Here is a 19,557-nt window from a genome sequence, read left to right as displayed (position 1 = left end):
GTTACACTCGCACGATCTGCATACGATCAGAAAGTTCTAAGTCTTCCGAGTATCCAAAGTAATTGCAAACGTGAAAACCTTACAAGAGAGATATGATAAAAATATAACAGAGAGGGGGAAAAAGAAATTTGCGGTTGGGAGAAACAAAGCGATAAATAAAGGCAAATCGATCGCAGAACGAACTGTTGTTCTGTCATCCCTGATTGTTTTCAGCGATGTTACCGGTGAAAACTGACGTGCCCCAGGGTGTATCACGACTCTGCCCCGGAGCGCGAAGATCTTTCTTCTGTCGGATGAAGCGTAAAGTCGACGGGGTCCGTTGCGACGAGATGCAGGTGAAAGAGGAAGCCGACACCACCACTGGTTGTCACAGGCGGAAGAAACAGCAAAGCGTAGGTGAGTACGACTAATTCTTTCGAATTCTTATTATCTTCTCTATTACTGACTTTATTCGATTTTATTCAATTTTTGTAAATTTATTTAAATTTTATATTTGATATAAATTTATTACATTTACATTTATAAAGAATTATTCTAAATAAGAATTTTGAGATTTTTATAATTACATTTATAAAATTTTAATTAAAAAATTTTTAATATAATTAAAATATCAATTTTTATTATATTTCATATTCGATAAATAATCACAAATTTATATTGAAAATATTTATACATGTACATGAGTGTATATTGGTCCAGAAAAAAAGCAAAATTAGGAAGCTGACTTGATTATCGCGAATTGAGAAATTTTTTACTTTATACAGACAATTACGCAAATATATACGCGTCTATTTATCATTATATATTCTCGCAAGGTGATGCAATGGTTTTTTTAAAGAAAAAAGAATTCAAATTCCCATGTCCCTTCTCCAAAGACATATTCAATTTTTTTTTCTCAAAAAACGAGATCTTGAGCCGATCTTTGGTGCGGAAAAATATGTATGGGACGATTCAAAGAGTTTGAAACGGAGATGCAAATGTGTCTTTCGGACACTGAAATTCGTATGCACGATCGGAGACATGGTATGAATGATGCTTGCCGCCTGGCTCGTCAAAGGTGAAAAGTAGAGACCTTACAGGTATATAGTCACCGGTGAAAGAGTCGTCGAGATATTCTCGAATAGCTCGTCGAGAATCATAAAATCTCTTTTTTACTTACTTTCTATGATTTCTTATCTTCTATACATAAATACTAAAGATGTAGCTAAATATGTATAGTGTATAAAATAAATTTTATATAATTATATATTAAATAATTATTATATTTATTATGTGTACACATAATAAATATATACATATATTTATATATATTTATTTTATATTTCTATATATAATACTGTAATTGACACATACATGTTTCAGATTGGAAATACTGCGTGATTCAATGTACGGGTTATCTGAAGTCCTTGGGCGCCCGCGAAAATCGGCTTCGAAGAGCAGGAGGGTGAAGCTGACGGTGAAGCTTGCAATTTGTCCTGCCTAGTCGCGGTTGGTCGGATCCAAACGGCGATACCAACGGCTACGTTATTGTCGAGAAAGCCTCATTTGAGACCTATACAGTTCGTCTCTCGACACGCGATGGATGGCAAATTTCTGTTCGTGGACCAAAGGTAGATAAATTGTTTAAAGACACATTATCTCGGACAATCTCCGAAGTGTTATCGCACGTTTCATGTACGTATGTCTATTTGAAAGAGCAATCTTTCTTTTTCTTTAGAGCTACTCCAGTATTGGGCTTTCTACCTCAAGAACTGCTGGGCACCAGTATGTACGAATACTATCACCACGATGATATTCCTCATCTAGCAGAGTCTCACAAAGCAGCGTTGCAGACCTTTGAACGCGTTACCACGCAGGTAATTAATATCAATTAATATTAATTAGTTGCATCAATTTTTGCAATGATATTCAGCTGTATTAAAATTATAATTATATCCGTTGCTGAATATTCACGTTTCCGCGATTTGATTCGAGAAGTGTACATTTTCATATAGATATCTCACGTATAATAACATTTGTATTTGTTCTTTTTGTAGATTTACAGGTTCAGGAGTAAAGACGCGAACTTCATTAGGTTGCAATCCGAGTGGAAGTCCTTCAGAAATCCATGGACCAAAGACATCGAGTATCTAATCGCCAAGAATTCTGCTATCTTGTGAGTAACGATTATGGCATCCCTCGCACATTCCGCACGACGATATCATGTAGAGAGCTCTTTATTACTTTTTTAGTTGCGACACGCGTTCGAGTGGAAATAACGGATCCGAAGATTCGAGCGTACAGGGCAACTACGATTACTTCACGCAGAGTAAGTAATTGATTTGAAATTATATACTTTCGCAAGATGGTAAACATATTGCCTGAGATCTCATTTTTTTAACTTGCAGGTAACGGTGAATTAGAGAGACTGATCTCGAGCCACGTGGAGGTAAGTAAGATCGGTCGGCAGATAGCGGAAGAAGTAATGGACCTACAAAGACGCGGGGAAGACTCTTCCTCGGGTAGTAGTCCTGGTCCAGCTGCAACAGAGCCCACTTTATTAAACACCGAGGTAAATATGTCTTGGGTCTTCAATCTAGATTGAAGCTTTTTATTATCTGCTTTCGATTCAAGTCGCAAATCACGACGACATCGCCGGAAATGGAAAGGATACCCGACATATCCCAGTCAGGTGGCATCGGCAATGACAATAATAGCAGCAATCCCACGTCAACGTTCAACCACGTGACGAACAATGTGCAGCTCAACAGCATCGCGAACGACCAAGGTCATAGCTATTACTGTCTCTAAGGAGTCGGGGTTCTTGGTGTGTAGCGCGATTGTCAAAATTATTCAGAGAAGACAAGGGATTATAGAGAGAGCAAAATTCGCGACTATGTATTTATATATGAGAAAAAGGAACATTTTTAGTTGTTTTGCTTATCGCACGGCAATTAGCATCAATTCTCTTGTCGGTGCAGCACAACCGTGTGTGTCGATATTAGCGATATCACGCACAACGTAACATCCACTTCCTTTTAGGAGTGTCACCAGATGAGGACATGATGGACATAATTGGTACCACGATTAACGAATCGCCAAATCCGATCCCGTCCGATGGCAACGACGAGGCAGCGATGGCTGTCATCATGAACCTGCTGGAGGCGGACGCAGGTCTAGGTGGTCCCGTGGACTTTTCTGGATTACCCTGGCCGTTGCCATAGTGTTGTACACATGTTTTAGAATATATGGACAACGAGATAACGTGTCTTAGTCGAACAAAATACTCGAAACGAGACTTGGTGCTGAAATATGGTGCTTGTAAGTAATGACTATATTCAATTAAACAAACTGTGTAGATCTTCTAAACGGAATTACCGTAATCGACTCAACTAACGTTCTTTCAACGAGGAAAAAATAATCATTGATTCGTACAACTATATGTACATACATATGCATATAGTTATTCGTGATCGTTAATTTGTTTGAAAAAGGGGCAAATAATTCGCAACGAGCGAATACTGACAATAAAACAAAGTCCCATATAGAAAAGTACAGTGATGACAATGGTGCGGACAATATTATGCAAATAATAATTACGTTTTAGTGACAAATTGACGTTATACTCGTACGTGTAAATACGTAGGCACATATGTATGTGTACGCGTGTGATATGACGTTTTAAGTGTACCTTATTAAATCGTAAGAATATGTTCGAAAGACAGAAGACTCTTAGGGGTTGAATAAATTTTTATCTGATCAAATACAATGTTCACAGGCTGTTTTTGAAGTTTGTTTTCATTTTCGAAAAATATCAACTGCCAGTGAATAAGAGATAAAAAATAAATATTTATACTTTGATGCATTTGCACATATAAATAATAAAATGAAAAATTGAGACGTTTTTTTAAACGATGTCAAAAATATCAATATGTGAACAAAAACTATCGTTAAATACATCGTAATTAAGTTTAATTGCTTTGCAATTGAAAAAGAAAATAGAAACAGTAAGTGATTAACTTTTCCAAGTTTGTGATTTTAAACCATAATAATTTTCGAGTAATATTGTTAGCTATCAATGAAGCGCGAAAGGATGACAAATAATCATGAAGTACAAACGATCTCGAAAATAAATCTTTTAAACTCAGTGAATTTACAGGCTAAGAGATTTTTTTATTCTTTGTACAAGTGACTTTCCGGATTATCGAGCTACAAATGCAATCTGTCGTAAAGTTTAATTTATAACACTTTTCTTCGAAGGAGCAACTGAATAATTACATCTATGTCGCAATTTTATTTTATTTTGACGTATAATTTTCGAATCAACAAAAATATTATAATAATATATTTACAAGAAAAAAACGAATGGAATGTGCTAAGATAATATAAGAATTCTAATGTAAATAACATGACATTCTGCTGTAATTTATTGTCCAACATTAAAAAAGAGATACGTATTTATATCTTAATACGTTGACTATTTGGTAAATCTTGTACATGAAGTCTTTCTCAAACTAATCCAAATTTCGAAAATTTCTGTATACAACAGTTTCAATTATTTGAGACATTTGCTCTCTGTTATATATACATATCTATATCCTATTATTTAATTTCTATACTATTCTATCTAAACTTTTATCAGTAAATAAATTTGATTTTTCAGTGGGTGAATGATTACGAAAATAACTTTCTTATGTACAGGATAATGAAGAAAAATTATTTGTGATTATTTACAGTAATATACAATAAGAAAAATTGAATAAATCTACTTGTGTATTTTGATACGCGGATTTATCAGTATAATTCTCATCAAATATTAATGGCGTTAATATTTTGTACGCCAAATATAAAATTGTGATTAAATGTTTAATAGAAAGTACATTCCGTAATTGCAAGTGTCAAGATATTCATAATTGTTTATAAATATTTGTATTTTTTGGAATCGCTGATTAGAGAAAAGTAAGACTGAAATGAACCGTAGAGGCATACAATTTGGTCTCCAGTTGATTAATAATAATTGTATAATTTCAGAGCTTTAAATATTCAAATTTTCAATTTGCAGAATATATGACAATTACTTTACATACATTAAAATAATTTATATTTACCAATAAAAATGTTTTTATGTTCATATATATATATATATATATATATATATATATATATATATATTTAACTTTATACATAATTTATTATTTCGCCGTTTTAACATTAAATTTATCATTGATTAATAAAAAAAATGCAAAGTTGTCACACAAATTTAAAAAAGTTATTTGTCATATATTTTTACTTTCCTCGCAGTGAATATAGTTGAGAAATCAATTCTACATGTTGTCAATAGAGCCAGAGAGACTGTGTATGCATACGAGTATTGGCACTTTTTAGTATCAGAAGTTATAATATATACTCAACTTATTGTCAGACTTTTTCAACTTTTATTTTAATAGGAGATTTTAATTCTAGATCCGAATCAAATTTCTCAGTTTTTATTACAATACGAGTTTTTGATTCTGAATCCGAAGATATGGATATTTTTCTTTTCTTCCTGCAATCTCCTAAGTAATCAGATGCAATTTCATTCTCTGTATCAGTCTCAAGAGACTTTTTGCGTTTCTTTTTGCGTTTATTCCTCTCTTTGTCAGAAGTAGCATCTTCTAATATTTTACTTTCAATCTTAATAACTTTATCCAGATTATGATTTTCGATAGCAGTATTTGTATCATGAATATTATTTTCAGTTTTAATATTTCTGTGAATATTTTGTTTATTTGTATTATTGATCAATTTGATATCATTCTTATCCTCAGAGGTAGATTCTATATCCATTTCATGTGATTTTTTATATTTTTTTCGATATTTCTTTTTTTCTTGATCAGAAATAGCATCATCTTTTAATATTCCATTGCTTGAACCATCAATTGTAATAGTGCTATTATTCAAATTGTAGCTTTCAGTAGCACTGTTTGTATTGTTAACATTTCCTTCACATTTAACATTTATGTAATTATCACTCTCTGTATTGTGCAATTTGATTTTATTTTTATTATCAAAGTTAGATTCTAAATCATTTTCATGAGATTTCTTATGCTTCTTTCGATGTTTTCTTTTCTCTTTTTCAGAATTATTTTCTAATTCTTGATAAATTGAACTATCAATCTTGATAGTATTATTTACATTTTTACTTTCCACAATACTATCTGTATTATCAAAAGTATTATCATTTCTTTCACATTTGATATTCCTGTAAATATCACTTTCTGTATTATTGCTTGATTCAGCTTTTATCTGATCCTTACAGAAAGATTCCGAAGCAATCTCACGGGATTTCTTATGTTTCTTTCGGTGTTTCTTCTTCTCTTTATCAGAGACAGTATCATCTTCTTCATTGATTGAATTGTCAATCTTAATAATGCTTTTCACATCATTTCTTTCAGTAGTATTATCCGTATTGTTATCTTCATATTTAATATTTTTGAAAGTATCAATCTCATGAGACTTTTTATGTTTCTTCCGATGTTTCTTCCTTTCTTGATCAGAAATGGCATTGTCTTCTGATACTTCATCATTTGTCTTCTCAATCTTGATAGTAACATTCAAGTCATGGTCTTCGGTAACATTTTCCATATGAATATTATTTATACTCTCTGACAATCTGCAGCCTTGCATATAATCGGAATTTAAGGTGGCACCAATAAAAGGAGGCTTACTCTTGTTGTCTATGTGATTTACACAGCATCTTATTTCTTGACCAATCTCTACCGAATCTCCTAACCATTCCTCCACATCGTCCGGTTTTGGAATAGATACAGTATATATTTTATGCACTAACACTACAATATGGTCTAAACCTTTCTTGTTCACTATACCTATAAATCAAATATAATTTTAAATCTTTTTATAATTGACTTTCAAGTATGTCAATTAACAGAAATGTAATTTACCTTTCAGATAAGATCCAACCATTGGACGAAATAAATAAAAGTCTGCTTCTATATCAACATGAATAAAGGGAGAGTCGTAGAATAGCTCCCCAACATTACTAAGCAATTTAGGATTCTTAAAAGTTAGCACAAATCCATTCAACCTGAAATATACAAAATTGTTTAATTAAACTTAATGAAAATTTAATTTTTCAATATTTGTTATTTATCAGACAAATATTGTAGAATATACTCTTAGAAAGACAATATTTTATTCACATAATTTTACAATAAATCTAAGCATGCAATTATTTGTGACGTTACTTAAACATACAATAAATCAATAGAATAATAAAATTGCAACAAGAATAATCACATTAATAACTACTTTAATCTTGAACATTTTTCTATTTTCCATTTTTTTAAATAACTCAGATTTAATTAATGTTTGTAAATGAAAGATAAGGCATTTTTCACATATGAAAGATAGTAAATATGTTGCTTTCTTGTATTAAATATATAGAATATATGTAAAATATGAACATGTGTTTAAATTACATACTCTTTGTCGTAACTGTTTAATGATGATTTTAATATTTGATTCAAGCCTCGCTGAATGTTAGTCAAGTGATACGGATGTAACGCGAGATGCTTGGTGGTTCTCTCAAAGCGCACGTGAGCATCCTCTTCTTCCAAAAGTCCGGTGAGCTCCAGGAAACTCCACGTTATCTTTTGATTTGCCTGAGAATCCATTTTTCCTCGAAATTGCACGAAACAACGTAGAAATACGATTAGGTTAGAATTGCATGGTTAGGATCTCCTAACACTTTTTAGTCCGGATAATCTTGTATGAACACCATTGCATCTACCTACACGCACGATCCATTTCGCAAACTAAAATGACAAATCTTTCTTTCGACTATCGATAAAATCACAGCTCAATAGTGCATAATTTTTCCTTTAATTTATAAATATGTATGTCATTAAATATTTTTATACACACGTGTAGACGATACGCTGTGATACACATATATTCTTGACATGAAAAGGATTTTTCGAAAAAAATCTTCAGAGAAAGAAGAAGAAAGAGAGAGAGATGCGTCATCTCTCTCGCTTCGTCATGTGCGTAGTGGGAGACGGTGGTGGGGGGATTGGCGCGCGCACTGTTCCCCCACTTCGCGCCTGTCACGTGACGCGCCCCACTCGGCGCCTGTCACGTGATGCGTGATGCGCCGCATTTCAGCGCCGCCTAGAGGTCAAAGTCGATTCAAAGTCGCACGTATCAAGACGCATTCTTTCTCTCTCGCCACAATAATTAGGTATTGTACGAAAAATTCTTTAATTAAAGCAAAATGTTGTGCGGTGATATTAAACGCGTTGAAACATGCGAGACGTAATTATAAATGGAATACTTTGATCAGAGCAATATTACGAAATCAAGATACATGGCAGTGTTTCGTCTTAAATCCTGCTTGCAGCGACAACGAGACTCCTGTATTGCATTTTAACTGTATGTGTATGACGATCCTATTGCTATATATTGCATTTCTTTTCGAAGACTACATCATCTGTTTATATATGTATATATGTGCGTAGAATGCATCTTCGCGAAATAAATCCTCAATAGCGATATGTGACAAACTTTGCACACACGCATCTCTCTTTCCGCGAGTTTCTGTTTCCAATTTGCTTTTATCGAAATTTAGATGCGCGCGTGATTTAAATGCGCGCATTGAAATAATATAATTATAATATAACATGTATTATGCGTGTATTTCGGAATTCACATACAATATAAGTATCCTCTTATATCATATATACATATACATATATTGATAAAAAATAAAATAATATATATATAATATATATAAATTATAATAATAATATATATAATAATATATAATAATATATATAAATTATCTGATATATATATACATATTCCTCTTTTGTGAAGTATAATTTATTTATTTCTATGTCTATGAAAATCACTATATGCATAGTAAAATATCACTAGTTCCCTTCCCGTACTTGACAGCTTGGTATTTTTCACATTCAATCGTTGGTCACTCTGAGAATTACTTTTCACAACAAACAGTGACAGGAATAATAACAGTTGCATATTGTGTATATAAAAGATTATTCGAATTTTTAATTTTATGTCGATTATTATACATTATGTTATGCAAGTGTATGACATAAATAAGTAAGTCATTAAGTAATAAATAAATCGATATGAATTCGAAGAAGATCATAACCTTCGGCAAGATAAGCACCAGTTTGGAGAAGAAACCGGCGGCCGAGGATACCGTCGAGGCCTCCAGCTCCGGATTCGGCACGTTCGGCAAGAAACGCGAGGAGAACAATGTGAAGAAGATGGAGGAGATCAGGCCGGAGGACGAGGAGGAGACCCAGAATATGCAGGCAACGATGGGGATCACGGGCTTCGGTAAGAAAGCCAAGTGGTTCGATGTGCAGGAGATGCTGGAGAACATCAGCAAGACCGTCAGTAGGAATAAACCAGCTGCCCCTGTGACGGACAAGTCTTCTGACGAAGAAAGCACCGAGACAAAGAAGAGTGAGAATCAAGAGAGCGATGATGAGGATGATGATGATTTCATCGGCCCTTTACCGCCTTCGTTGTCCGCTAATTCGAATGTGGAAAAAAAGAAGAATGTAGAAAAGAAAAAGGACGACGACGACGAAGACGAAGACGAGGATGACGACGACGACGATGATGAAGACGAGGACGAGGAAGAAGTAACACTGGCGGAGAAGATCCCCTGTACTCATGAGGTCTCGATGACTCATGGCACCAAAGCAGTTATCGCCATTGCTGCAGACCCATCTGGAGCTCGATTAGCATCCGGTTCAGTTGATTATGACGTCTGTTTCTGGGATTTTGCTGGTATGGATACATCCATGAAGAGTTTTAGGACCTTGCAGCCTTGTGAGAATCATCCTATCAAATGTTTGCAGTATTCCACTACTGGAGATGTGATACTGGTGATATCAGGATCAGCACAGGCAAAAGTTTTGGACCGAGATGGCTTTGAGAAGTGTGAGACTGTGAAGGGAGATCAGTATATCACAGACATGGCACGTACAAAGGGTCATACCGCCAGTCTGAACAGTGGCTGCTGGCATCCATTTACCAAAGAGGAGTATATGACCTGTTCGCAGGACAGTACATGCAGAATATGGATTCTGTATAGGCCACGTGGACACAAGAGTCTGATAAAATGCAGAGCACAGAATGGAGTGAAGACCATACCTACCACATGTGCTTACAGTCGAGAAGGTGCAGCTGTTGCTTGTGGATGTATAGATGGCTCGATTCAGATGTGGGATCACAGAAAGAATTTTGTGAATCCGTCCCTTTTGTTGAGAGACGCTCACGCACAGGGTAACGAGATCTCGAGTTTGAGCTTCTCGTATCTTGGACAGATGTTGGCGAGTAGAGCTTGCGACGACAGTTTAAAACTGTGGGACTTACGAGCGTTCAAGTCACCAATCTTTGAAGCGCAGGGATTATTTTCACGTTATGATACAACGGATTGCATGTTCAGTCCAGATGACTCGATGATTGTTACTGGAGAATCATTAAACAAGGGACAAACAACCGGCAGACTGCTATTCTACGACAGTAAGACGTTTGACATAGTAAGAGAAATCCCTGTGACGAACTCGCACGTGATCAAAACGTTGTGGCATCCAAAATTGAATCAGGTGTTTGTTGGCTGTGGCAATGGCATTGGCAAGGTGTATTACGATCCCAAGAAGAGCATGAGAGGCGCCAAATTGTGTGTCATCAAGACTCACATGAAACAGAAACACATTGAGATAATGTCCACTCAACAGATTATAACACCTCATGCTCTTCCTCTATTCCGCCAGGATAGACCAAAGTCAGTTCGCAAGCAGATGGAAAAGGATAGGCTGGATCCAGTCAAATCGAGGCGTCCTGATCTACCAATTACTTCCGGACAGGGTGGCAGAGTAGCATCTTCCGGAGGAACGCTCAGCTCTTATGTCATACGCAATCTTGGACTGAGCAAACGAATAGAGGATGATCAAGACCCTAGAGAGGCTATTCTGAAATATGCGAAAATAGCTGAGGAGGAACCATATTGGATTGCACCTGCGTACAAGAAAACACAGCCAAAAACAATTTTTCAGGCTGACGATCCTGACAGTGGACCGAGCAATAAAAGACAAAAGACATAAACTTATATTTATATATATATATATTGTTTAATTTGCAGTTATATTTAGCAATTTAAATATGTACAGCACTTATATATAAATTAATTAAACAAAGATCTAATTTTAATTGTATTATAAAAGTTATATACATCTTGTTAGTATTTAATACATGTTACATTCAATATTTTTTAATATTATATTTGATAAATTTTCAGATTACACATGATCTTCATATTCTTTATATTTTATAGCATTAGAGTTATTTATATATTATATTTATTATAATATTTTCCATATATATATATATATATATATATATATATATATATACAGGGTGTTCGGTAACTAACGGACCAACGATCACAAATGGATTCTTTGGTCAATTTGGGAACGATTTTTCCTCAGCGAAAATGTCAAAAAAGGTCATCATTTTTTACAACTTTCCAATATTTGTCATTATGTATCTTTATAACTAAGCCTCAAATTAAAATTGTATTATAGTAAACTCTACCTGAAATTAACTGAAGAATGTAATTATGTTAGACTTTGAACTCCAAAACGTTTAGTTTTCAAAAAACCCATTTTTTTCAATCGCTTATAACTCGAAAATTATTGACTTCTCAACATTTTTGCTGAGGAAAAATCATCTTTTCACCTACCCTACAACCCCTCAACGGTTGGCACCGGAGTTCCCGAACACCCTGTATATTTCTGACATTATATTATATATTACTTTTGAAACTTATATAGAGTTTGTATTAAACTATGTATTCAAGATTACAGATTGCATTTTAATCAATTAGAACAAAAAATCTAAATTTTTAAATTCAATCAAATTCAATTAAATAATTTTATTTTATTAATTTTATTTAAATGTACAGTCTGAAATACGTGCTGAATGCTGTAAGCTTATTAACCAATCACAGTTAAGTATTTTGAATGTATGAAAATGGTTGATTGTGATTGGTCGATTAATTTACGCAGCTTTCCGATTACTTTATTTACGTTTTGAAGCACAACGCTCTTTTGTGTTTAATGTGTGTTTATGTTTATTGCTTTGTCCTGAAGTCCTTCAACGTAGTACGTTCTAGACGAAGACGAGGCGAAAATACAATATAATGGCTAAGAGAAGAATTTCAAGTCGATTATCCAAGAATACATTCTTCGGTTCTAAATTTCTCAATTCAGACACAGACATTATTGACGAAGGTAATAATATTTCCCCTTTTATTTTTCTACTTTATTAAAGTGAATCATTGAGTACTTTACTTTTGATCAACTAAATTCGAACAAAATTTTAATTTGTACAATAAAATTTGTACAATATAACCTAACCTAGCATAACCTTTTACAGAGCAAACACATTGGTGGAACAATTTGGATGAGAATATGTCTTCCCGGCGTTCTTCCTTATTTATTAATAATAAAAATGATCTGACTCCCAATTCACAATTACATTCTGATGATAACATATCAGAATGGTGGAAACATTTAGGATCTTCGGATGAAAGCTCTCTAACAAAATCGAGAAAAAATTTAAGTGCAGGTATAAATTTGCAAAAGTATAATTTTACAATGTGCATGTTATTATTATAATACTAATAGCATATTTATATTTTAGTATTAAAGAAAACTCATCTGATTGAAACAACTGATTCAGAGTCAGAAACTAATTTATTGAAGAGAAAAATTTTATTGAGAGGTAGAAACAGAAAGAGTGATAGCAATGCTTTCTCGAATGCCTTAAATGATACCGAAGTAAGTATTAAAATGTTGGATGAAATAAATTAAATGTTCCAATTTGTATAACAATTACGATAAAGAAGATTGGAATAAAAAGTTACATGAAAATGAGGAGTTTAAAGAAAATAAATATGGAAAGTAAAGAATGAATTTGTTAATGTTTGGCTTTGATTTGAAAATATTTGTATTTAAACTCAGATTTGAATTATGTTCCTTATTTTTATATTATTTTTCTCGAGTTTTCTTTATTTGAAATGCTATGAAGAAGTAAGTGATCAAAATGTCTTTCAGAATATCCTAACAAAAGGTGATAGTTTGAAGAAAATATCTAGAAGAACATTAATATCAGATGATCAAAGCTCTTATTCAACAAAATCAGGACAAGATTTAAATGCAGGTATGAATTTACAAAAGTATAATTTTACAATGTTCATGTTGTAATTATAATATAAATGACATATTTTTCAGTAATAAAGAAATCTCATCTCGAAATAACTGATTCGGGATCAGAAAAAGAATCTAATTTATTAAAGAAAAAAGTTTTATTGAGAAGAAGAAGCAGAAAGAGTGATAGCAATGCTTTCTCAAACGTCTTAAATGATACCGAAGTAAGTATTAAAATGATGGATAAAACAAATTAAATATTCCAATTTGCATAACAATAAGAAGATTGGAGAAAAAAAGTTACATGAAAATAAGGAATTTAAAGGAAATAAATATGGAAAGTAAAAAATGAATTTATTAATATTTGGCTTTAATTTGAAAATATTTGGATTGAAACTCAGATTTGAATTATGTTCCTTATTTTTATATCACTTCCCGAGTTTTCTTTATTTGAATTGCTATGAAGAAGTAAAAAGTAAGAGATCAAAATATCTTTCAGAATATCCTAACAAAAGATGATAGTTTGAAGAAAATATCTAGAAGAACATTAATATCAGATGATCAAAGCTCTTATTCAACAAAATCAGGACAAGATTTAAATGCAGGTATGAATTTACAAAAGTATAATTTTACAATGTTCATGTTGTAATTATAATATAAATGACATATTTTTCAGTAATAAAGAAATCTCATCTCGAAATAACTGATTCGGGATCAGAAAAAGAATCTAATTTATTAAAGAAAAAAGTTTTATTGAGAGGTAGGAGCAGAAGAAGTAATAGCAATACTTTTTCGAATGCCTTAAATGATAACGAAGTAAGTATTAAATGGACAAATGATACAAACTAAATATTCCAATTTGTATAGCAATATGGATAAAGAAGGAGAAAAAGTCACATGAAAATGAGGAACTTAAAGGAAATAAATGTGGAAAGTAAAAAAATTAATTTCTTAAAATATTTTGCATTAATTGGAAAATATTTGGACTTTAATTTAAATCTGAATTATATTCCTTATATTTATATGACTCTGAGCCTTCTCTATCCGAATTTCTATGAAGGAATAGAGGAGTAAGAGATCAAAACGTCTTTCAGGACATTGAAATGAGAAATGATAGTTTGGAGAAAATATCTGGGAGAAAAACGCTCGAAAAAACATCCTTGACACTTTCAATGCAAAATATTAATGCAAATAAAGATCATAATTATGATGATCAAAGGAAAGAAAAACAATTATCGCAAACATTATCACTAGAAAATAATGAAGCTGGTCCATCAAATTTATCATCTTCAAGAGTAATGTTTGAAAATATTGCTGCGTCTGATATTAATAAGATTGTCGAAAATGATGGAAGTGATATTGAAATTAATAATCATAAACGTTTCAAATTTAAATCCTATCTTATGCAACGTGCGCAGAGAAGCGCGGGAAATAATAATTTTGAAGATATTCTAATCGAAAATAGAGATATAAATTTATCTCTTGAACATAATCAGGATAAAGAGATTGCTACTTCTCATCCAAAATCTCCATTAATATCAAATTCATTTAGCAATTCTCCAAGAAAATCTATTAATAGATCTAAGCAGAAAATTGATTCTAGAGACAAAAGTGGGTCCCTAAAGTCACCAATTCGTAGAAGCTCAAGATCTTTAAATTTATCTGAATATAATCAAGAAAAGGAGATTGCTATTTCTGATCCAAAATCTCCATTTTTAACAAATTCATTAAGCAGTCCTTCAAGAAAATCCGTTAATAGATCTAAGCAGAAAATTGATTCTAGAGACAAAAGTGGGTCCCTAAAGTCACCAATTCGTAGAAGCTCAAGATCTTTAAATTTATCTGAATATAATCAAGAAAAGGAGATTGCTATTTCTGATCCAAAATCTCCATTTTTAACAAATTCATTAAGCAGTCCTTCAAGAAAATCCGTTAATAGATCTAAGCAGAAAATTGATTCTAGAGACAAAAGTGGGTCCCTAAAGTCACCAATTCGTAGAAGCTCAAGATCTTTAAATTTATCTGAATATAATCAAGAAAAGGAGATTGCTATTTCTGATCCAAAATCTCCATTTTTAACAAATTCATTAAGCAGTCCTTCAAGAAAATCCGTTAATAGATCTAAGCAGAAAATTGATTCTAGAGACAAAAGTGCATCCCTAAAGTCACTGATTCGTAGAAGCCCAAGATCTTTAAATTTATCTGAACATAATCAGGATAAGGGGATTGATATTTCTGACCCAAAATCTCCATTAATATCAAATTCATTTAGCAATTCTCCAAGAAAATCTATTAATAGATCTAAGCAGAAGATTGATTTTACATACGAAAGTACATCCTTGAAGTCACCAATTCGTAAAAGCTCAAAATCTTTAAGAACAGGTAAGAAACATTTGTTAGACATCTCAGTACTAGTCCAAGATAATATTGAGCAAAATATGATCCATCTCTAGACAGTAATGTATTCTATGTTAAAAGACTTGTTATTTGAAGTTAAATTCAAGAATTTTAGATAAAAACATAAAAAGAATCTGATATTTCACTTAAGGAACTTTATGTAGACAACAGAATTTGATCGGATCTTAAAAATTCAGAAAACTAATTAAAGTATTGAGCAAAGATATTTCTTTGAATATCAGTAAAATAAATTCATCAAAACATTTACAAAAATAGACGATTTTTATAATGTTATCTTTCTTATCAATAGAAATGTGATTATCTCTAACTGACACAATACTATTGTTCTTTCTTGCATTATATTGCCATAAGTATCTTCTTGAATGGATTGTTAGTCAGGCTCTTTTTATATAAGTGTAAAATGCTGATTTTATTTAATTTTGAAATTTTTTACAACCACAGATGAACCATCTACATCGAATGTTCGGACGTTTCAATCTATCTTTGCTGAGAAGTATGAGGAGATTCAGGCAGAGGTTGCTCGTGATATGGCTGCGATGAAAATGGAAGAGAAGAAAAAAGCTGCATTAAAAGTAGAAAATAAGAAACGTCTTGCATTGTCTAAGAAACAACCCAGGAAGGAGGTCAAACCTGTAAAGGTAGTGAATAAGGCATATCTGGTGAATGGAAAGGTGTGGAAACCACCACCACTCCCTCGTCCGAAGCCCTGGGCCACTAATCATCTTTATAATTTTTTGTGGAAAAAAATGGAATCGAAGTATCAATTGTCAACTAGAGTGCGATCGGAAAAACTCATGGTGCAGCTATCCAAGATAGTTTCCTATATTCAGCGTTGTAAAAAGTATGAGAATTACAAATGCGAATTAGAAGCCTTGATGATGGAAATGGCTCGTTTAAACATTATCAATACCCGTAGGGAATTTCACCATTTCTGTCAGGAATTTATGCCATACGAATTTCGCATTAAAGTCATCCCTATGTTATTGCCCGGCAATTTGCGAAATATACCCTTTGAACCAGAAAAGCTGGATATTCCCTTGCTTTAGTAAACTTAACGATTTGAATTGTAACGCAAAAGCACGAGAATTATGTAAAAAGTATAATATTATATTTTATATATAAAGATCATGCTTTTAATTCGAATCGTTTATTTGTAAACTTTAAATGTTTATATGTTGCATAATTGCATCCACTGTATTACATATTATCATATATAAATTAACATTATATAGAATAGATTAATAATAATATTTTTGATAATATATTTTTATTTTATATATTTTTGATTGATATTTAGATTTGTTATTCGAAAGTACAGATTTAGAATTCTTTGATAATGAAGACCCTATATAATTCATCAAAATTAAGACAAAACTTAAGATATTTGCAAATATAAATATATAGAATTTTGCAATATATATATGCATATATATATATGTTATAATTATCTATATATAATACTAATGGCATATATTTTTTCAATGATAAATAACATTAATCTTTTGAAAACAATATCTGCTTTAGAAAAGAAACTCAATTTGAGAAAGAGAAAAGTTGTGTTGAGTATAGGATATAGAAAGAGCGATATCATATTATCAAGAGCGAAATCGATCATCTGTACATTCGAGTAACAACTGAAAGTGAATATTTTTGTATACATATTCTAGATTTATATATATCAAAAATATATTATTCTATATATGAAATATATATAATTGAGATACAAAATTCAAGATACCGGTATCTTGAATTTTGTATCTCATATTTTTCACTTTGATAGTGTGTATGCGTTATACGTGTTAAGTATTAATAAGTATCATATGTGCAAATGAACGGCCGGAAATTATTTGTACATCGCGCGAACAGCCAATATTTGCGCTCTCACTCTGTCTCTGTCGACACCCCATTTGGCATGCGGCCCTTAGACGCGTGTGACGTTCGATACGCACTATTCCCACGCGTTCGAGAGATACTCGTATTTCCATTTTAGCCACTTTAAGCGATCCGATATGTATATATCGCGTGTTTATTTACTTTTTCCAGTGAACGTGCGCGCGTATATCGTGGCTGTATTATATATAGATCTATTGTGATCTCTACGGGGTTATAAATATCATCCTAATCGGTGGCTCTACTATACGATAATCTCTTTGCGCGAGCAAACAATCCCCTTTGTTTTCCCTCGGCGTTCACAACAAAAATCATTCATATGTTATGAATATGGATAGGATAATAGATGGTGAATTGTTGATACATAAGAGTTAAAATCTTTTTTGTTTCTTAAAATCGATGTAATTTTATTTATTTAGGTGTTTCTTGAATTAATTCAAATAATTATTACTATAAATAATATAGCCATTCCGAAGTATAAGATTAAGTACGATTCAACATGTTATATAAATAAACAATTTTGGCGTTTAACTTGTCGTTATTTATGCGATTCCAGTGATTACATTTTCTTACGTTTGACCTGGAAAGTTTAAATAACTTCTTGTTCAAGTAAATTTAATTATAAGAGCGTCCTGTATGGAAATTATATTTTGAATTCATGTGAATAGGCAAGTTCATTATACGAAGTTCAATTTATAGCACGATTTTATCAAATATGCGATCTACGCGAATACATATATAACGCTTGTGTTTTAAATACTCCAATTATGCGGGCGATAGTATCACGTCTATAACAACTAGTAACGTGACGCCGACTTTGCAAATATTTGCGACAAATCGCAAGCTCGCGTTGACGTAACGCTCACGCAGTTCGTGACGCGCACGAACCGCGTGACTAAAAACTCCAAATTTGTGCAACATGCCTCGAACTGTCATCTAATCGGAATTACCGTGACCTCCTGACCTCGGGATTGGGTAAAATTTCCCGTATTACGCGAATGAACGCGGACGATTTCGTAATAATAAATCTCGTCTCCGAAAATAAATTAAAAAATAAATGTTATTTAATTTTTAATTTATTTCCATTGATCACAAATCAATGTCTCTTTCCGAGGAAGTAGTGCGCGTTCCTAATTGCTTATTCAAAAATATATTTTTCTATAAAATCGTGCTATAAAAAATACAATTAATTTTATATACTTTGTTATCTAATATACAACTTGTCTTTTTTTTTTCAAATTCTCTCTAACAACGCTACTCTCTCTTTTCCCGAAGGATCTCCAAATCCCTTTGGAAGGGTGAGTTTGTTTGCGAGATAAAGAAATGAGAAATACGAGTAACACGATCTTGCATTAATTAATCGCTCTCTCTTTCTGTCCTGGTTTGAAGTTTCTAATCTCTATAATGGAACGGCGGCCTCAATTAGGCCGGACTTATTTTCGCCGGGCCGCGATGTTTGAGCGCACATTTGTGTAGCCACGCGACCGCGCCACGCGTCACTCGTTATACCCTCGATAGGCGATTATTGTTAATCCCTCGTCGTCCTTCGCGAAAAAAACGATTGCCGGGTTCGCGTTGCAATAATCGTAATGCGGTTTCAATGAATCATACGAAAAATGCGACAGATTATCCGACGTCTCGATGACAGACATCTCGCTCCGCGGACTTTGACAGTCACAATATCGCAAGTCTATTCGTTATCACGTCCATTTGGACCATGATACGCGGTTCATTTGATGCTGGACCGAGTCCGCATGAGGGGGAGCAGAATTCATACATTTTTTTTTTTTTATAGACGTACATTATTTTTCTCATCGGTGTGTATAAATATATTTTATTTTATCATTAATTCTCACGATAAACGCAATCGCGATTAGAGATAATATTAGAAGGGCGGGAAGGAAGATCAATATAACAAATCGAGGTGTACTTATAATTTCAATTTTGGGGAGCGATCTTTTTACGACGACGCGCTCGAATGTTATGACAATTATGAGTTTTTCGGGGCACCCGGGGGTGG

The 19,557-nt window shown here is 32.9% G+C and overlaps 4 protein-coding genes across 5 annotated transcripts in view; 3 read left to right on the top strand and 1 right to left on the bottom strand.

Moving 5' to 3' along the window:
* Positions 1–4,468, top strand: part of cyc (basic helix-loop-helix ARNT-like protein cyc) — a 31,690-nt gene extending 27,222 nt beyond the window's left edge. The window contains 9 exon segments of the mRNA XM_085481161.1: positions 214–396; positions 1,363–1,406; positions 1,408–1,610; positions 1,718–1,856; positions 2,037–2,155; positions 2,232–2,308; positions 2,388–2,551; positions 2,614–2,767; positions 3,022–4,468. Of these exon segments, the coding sequence (XP_085337287.1) occupies positions 214–396; positions 1,363–1,406; positions 1,408–1,610; positions 1,718–1,856; positions 2,037–2,155; positions 2,232–2,308; positions 2,388–2,551; positions 2,614–2,767; positions 3,022–3,203 (1,265 nt within the window). The 3' untranslated portion in view covers positions 3,204–4,468.
* Polr1F (RNA polymerase I subunit F) lies at positions 4,132–8,010 on the bottom strand. The gene is made up of 3 exons (XM_029311878.2): positions 7,462–8,010; positions 6,921–7,063; positions 4,132–6,845 (listed from the first exon to the last, which is right to left on the bottom strand). The coding sequence occupies exons 1-3, from the start codon at positions 7,650–7,652 to the stop codon at positions 5,398–5,400; spliced, it is 1,782 nt and encodes a 593-aa protein (XP_029167711.2). The 5' UTR covers positions 7,653–8,010; the 3' UTR covers positions 4,132–5,397.
* Positions 8,011–8,113: 103 nt separating this feature from the next.
* Positions 8,114–18,309, top strand: LOC114938113 (uncharacterized). Of its 2 annotated transcripts, none has more exons than XM_029311875.2 (10): positions 8,114–8,218; positions 12,171–12,311; positions 12,457–12,648; positions 12,724–12,860; positions 13,137–13,242; positions 13,314–13,453; positions 13,729–13,834; positions 13,906–14,045; positions 14,324–15,611; positions 16,089–18,309. In XM_029311875.2, exons 2-10 carry the CDS (start codon positions 12,221–12,223, stop codon positions 16,691–16,693), a joined length of 2,805 nt encoding a protein of 934 aa, XP_029167708.2. In that variant the 5' UTR covers positions 8,114–8,218; positions 12,171–12,220; the 3' UTR covers positions 16,694–18,309. The 2 variants fall into 2 exon arrangements, with proteins under 2 accessions (XP_029167708.2, XP_029167709.2); XM_029311876.2 differs by lacking the exon at positions 8,114–8,218 and adding an exon at positions 8,225–8,409.
* LOC114938115 (gastrulation defective protein 1 homolog) lies at positions 8,843–11,730 on the top strand. Its single transcript, XM_029311877.2, has one exon. The coding sequence runs from the start codon at positions 9,132–9,134 to the stop codon at positions 11,121–11,123; it is 1,992 nt and encodes a 663-aa protein (XP_029167710.2). The 5' UTR covers positions 8,843–9,131; the 3' UTR covers positions 11,124–11,730.
* Positions 18,310–19,557: the final 1,248 nt, after the last annotated feature.

The sequence above is a fragment of the Nylanderia fulva genome, unplaced genomic scaffold, assembly GCF_048542155.1.
Source record: "Nylanderia fulva isolate GAGA-0341 unplaced genomic scaffold, ASM4854215v1 Scaffold17, whole genome shotgun sequence".
Classification (NCBI taxonomy): domain Eukaryota; kingdom Metazoa; phylum Arthropoda; class Insecta; order Hymenoptera; family Formicidae; genus Nylanderia; species Nylanderia fulva.
The sequence above is the reverse complement of the archived record's forward strand: the minus strand, read 5'-3'. Positions and strand labels throughout refer to the sequence as shown.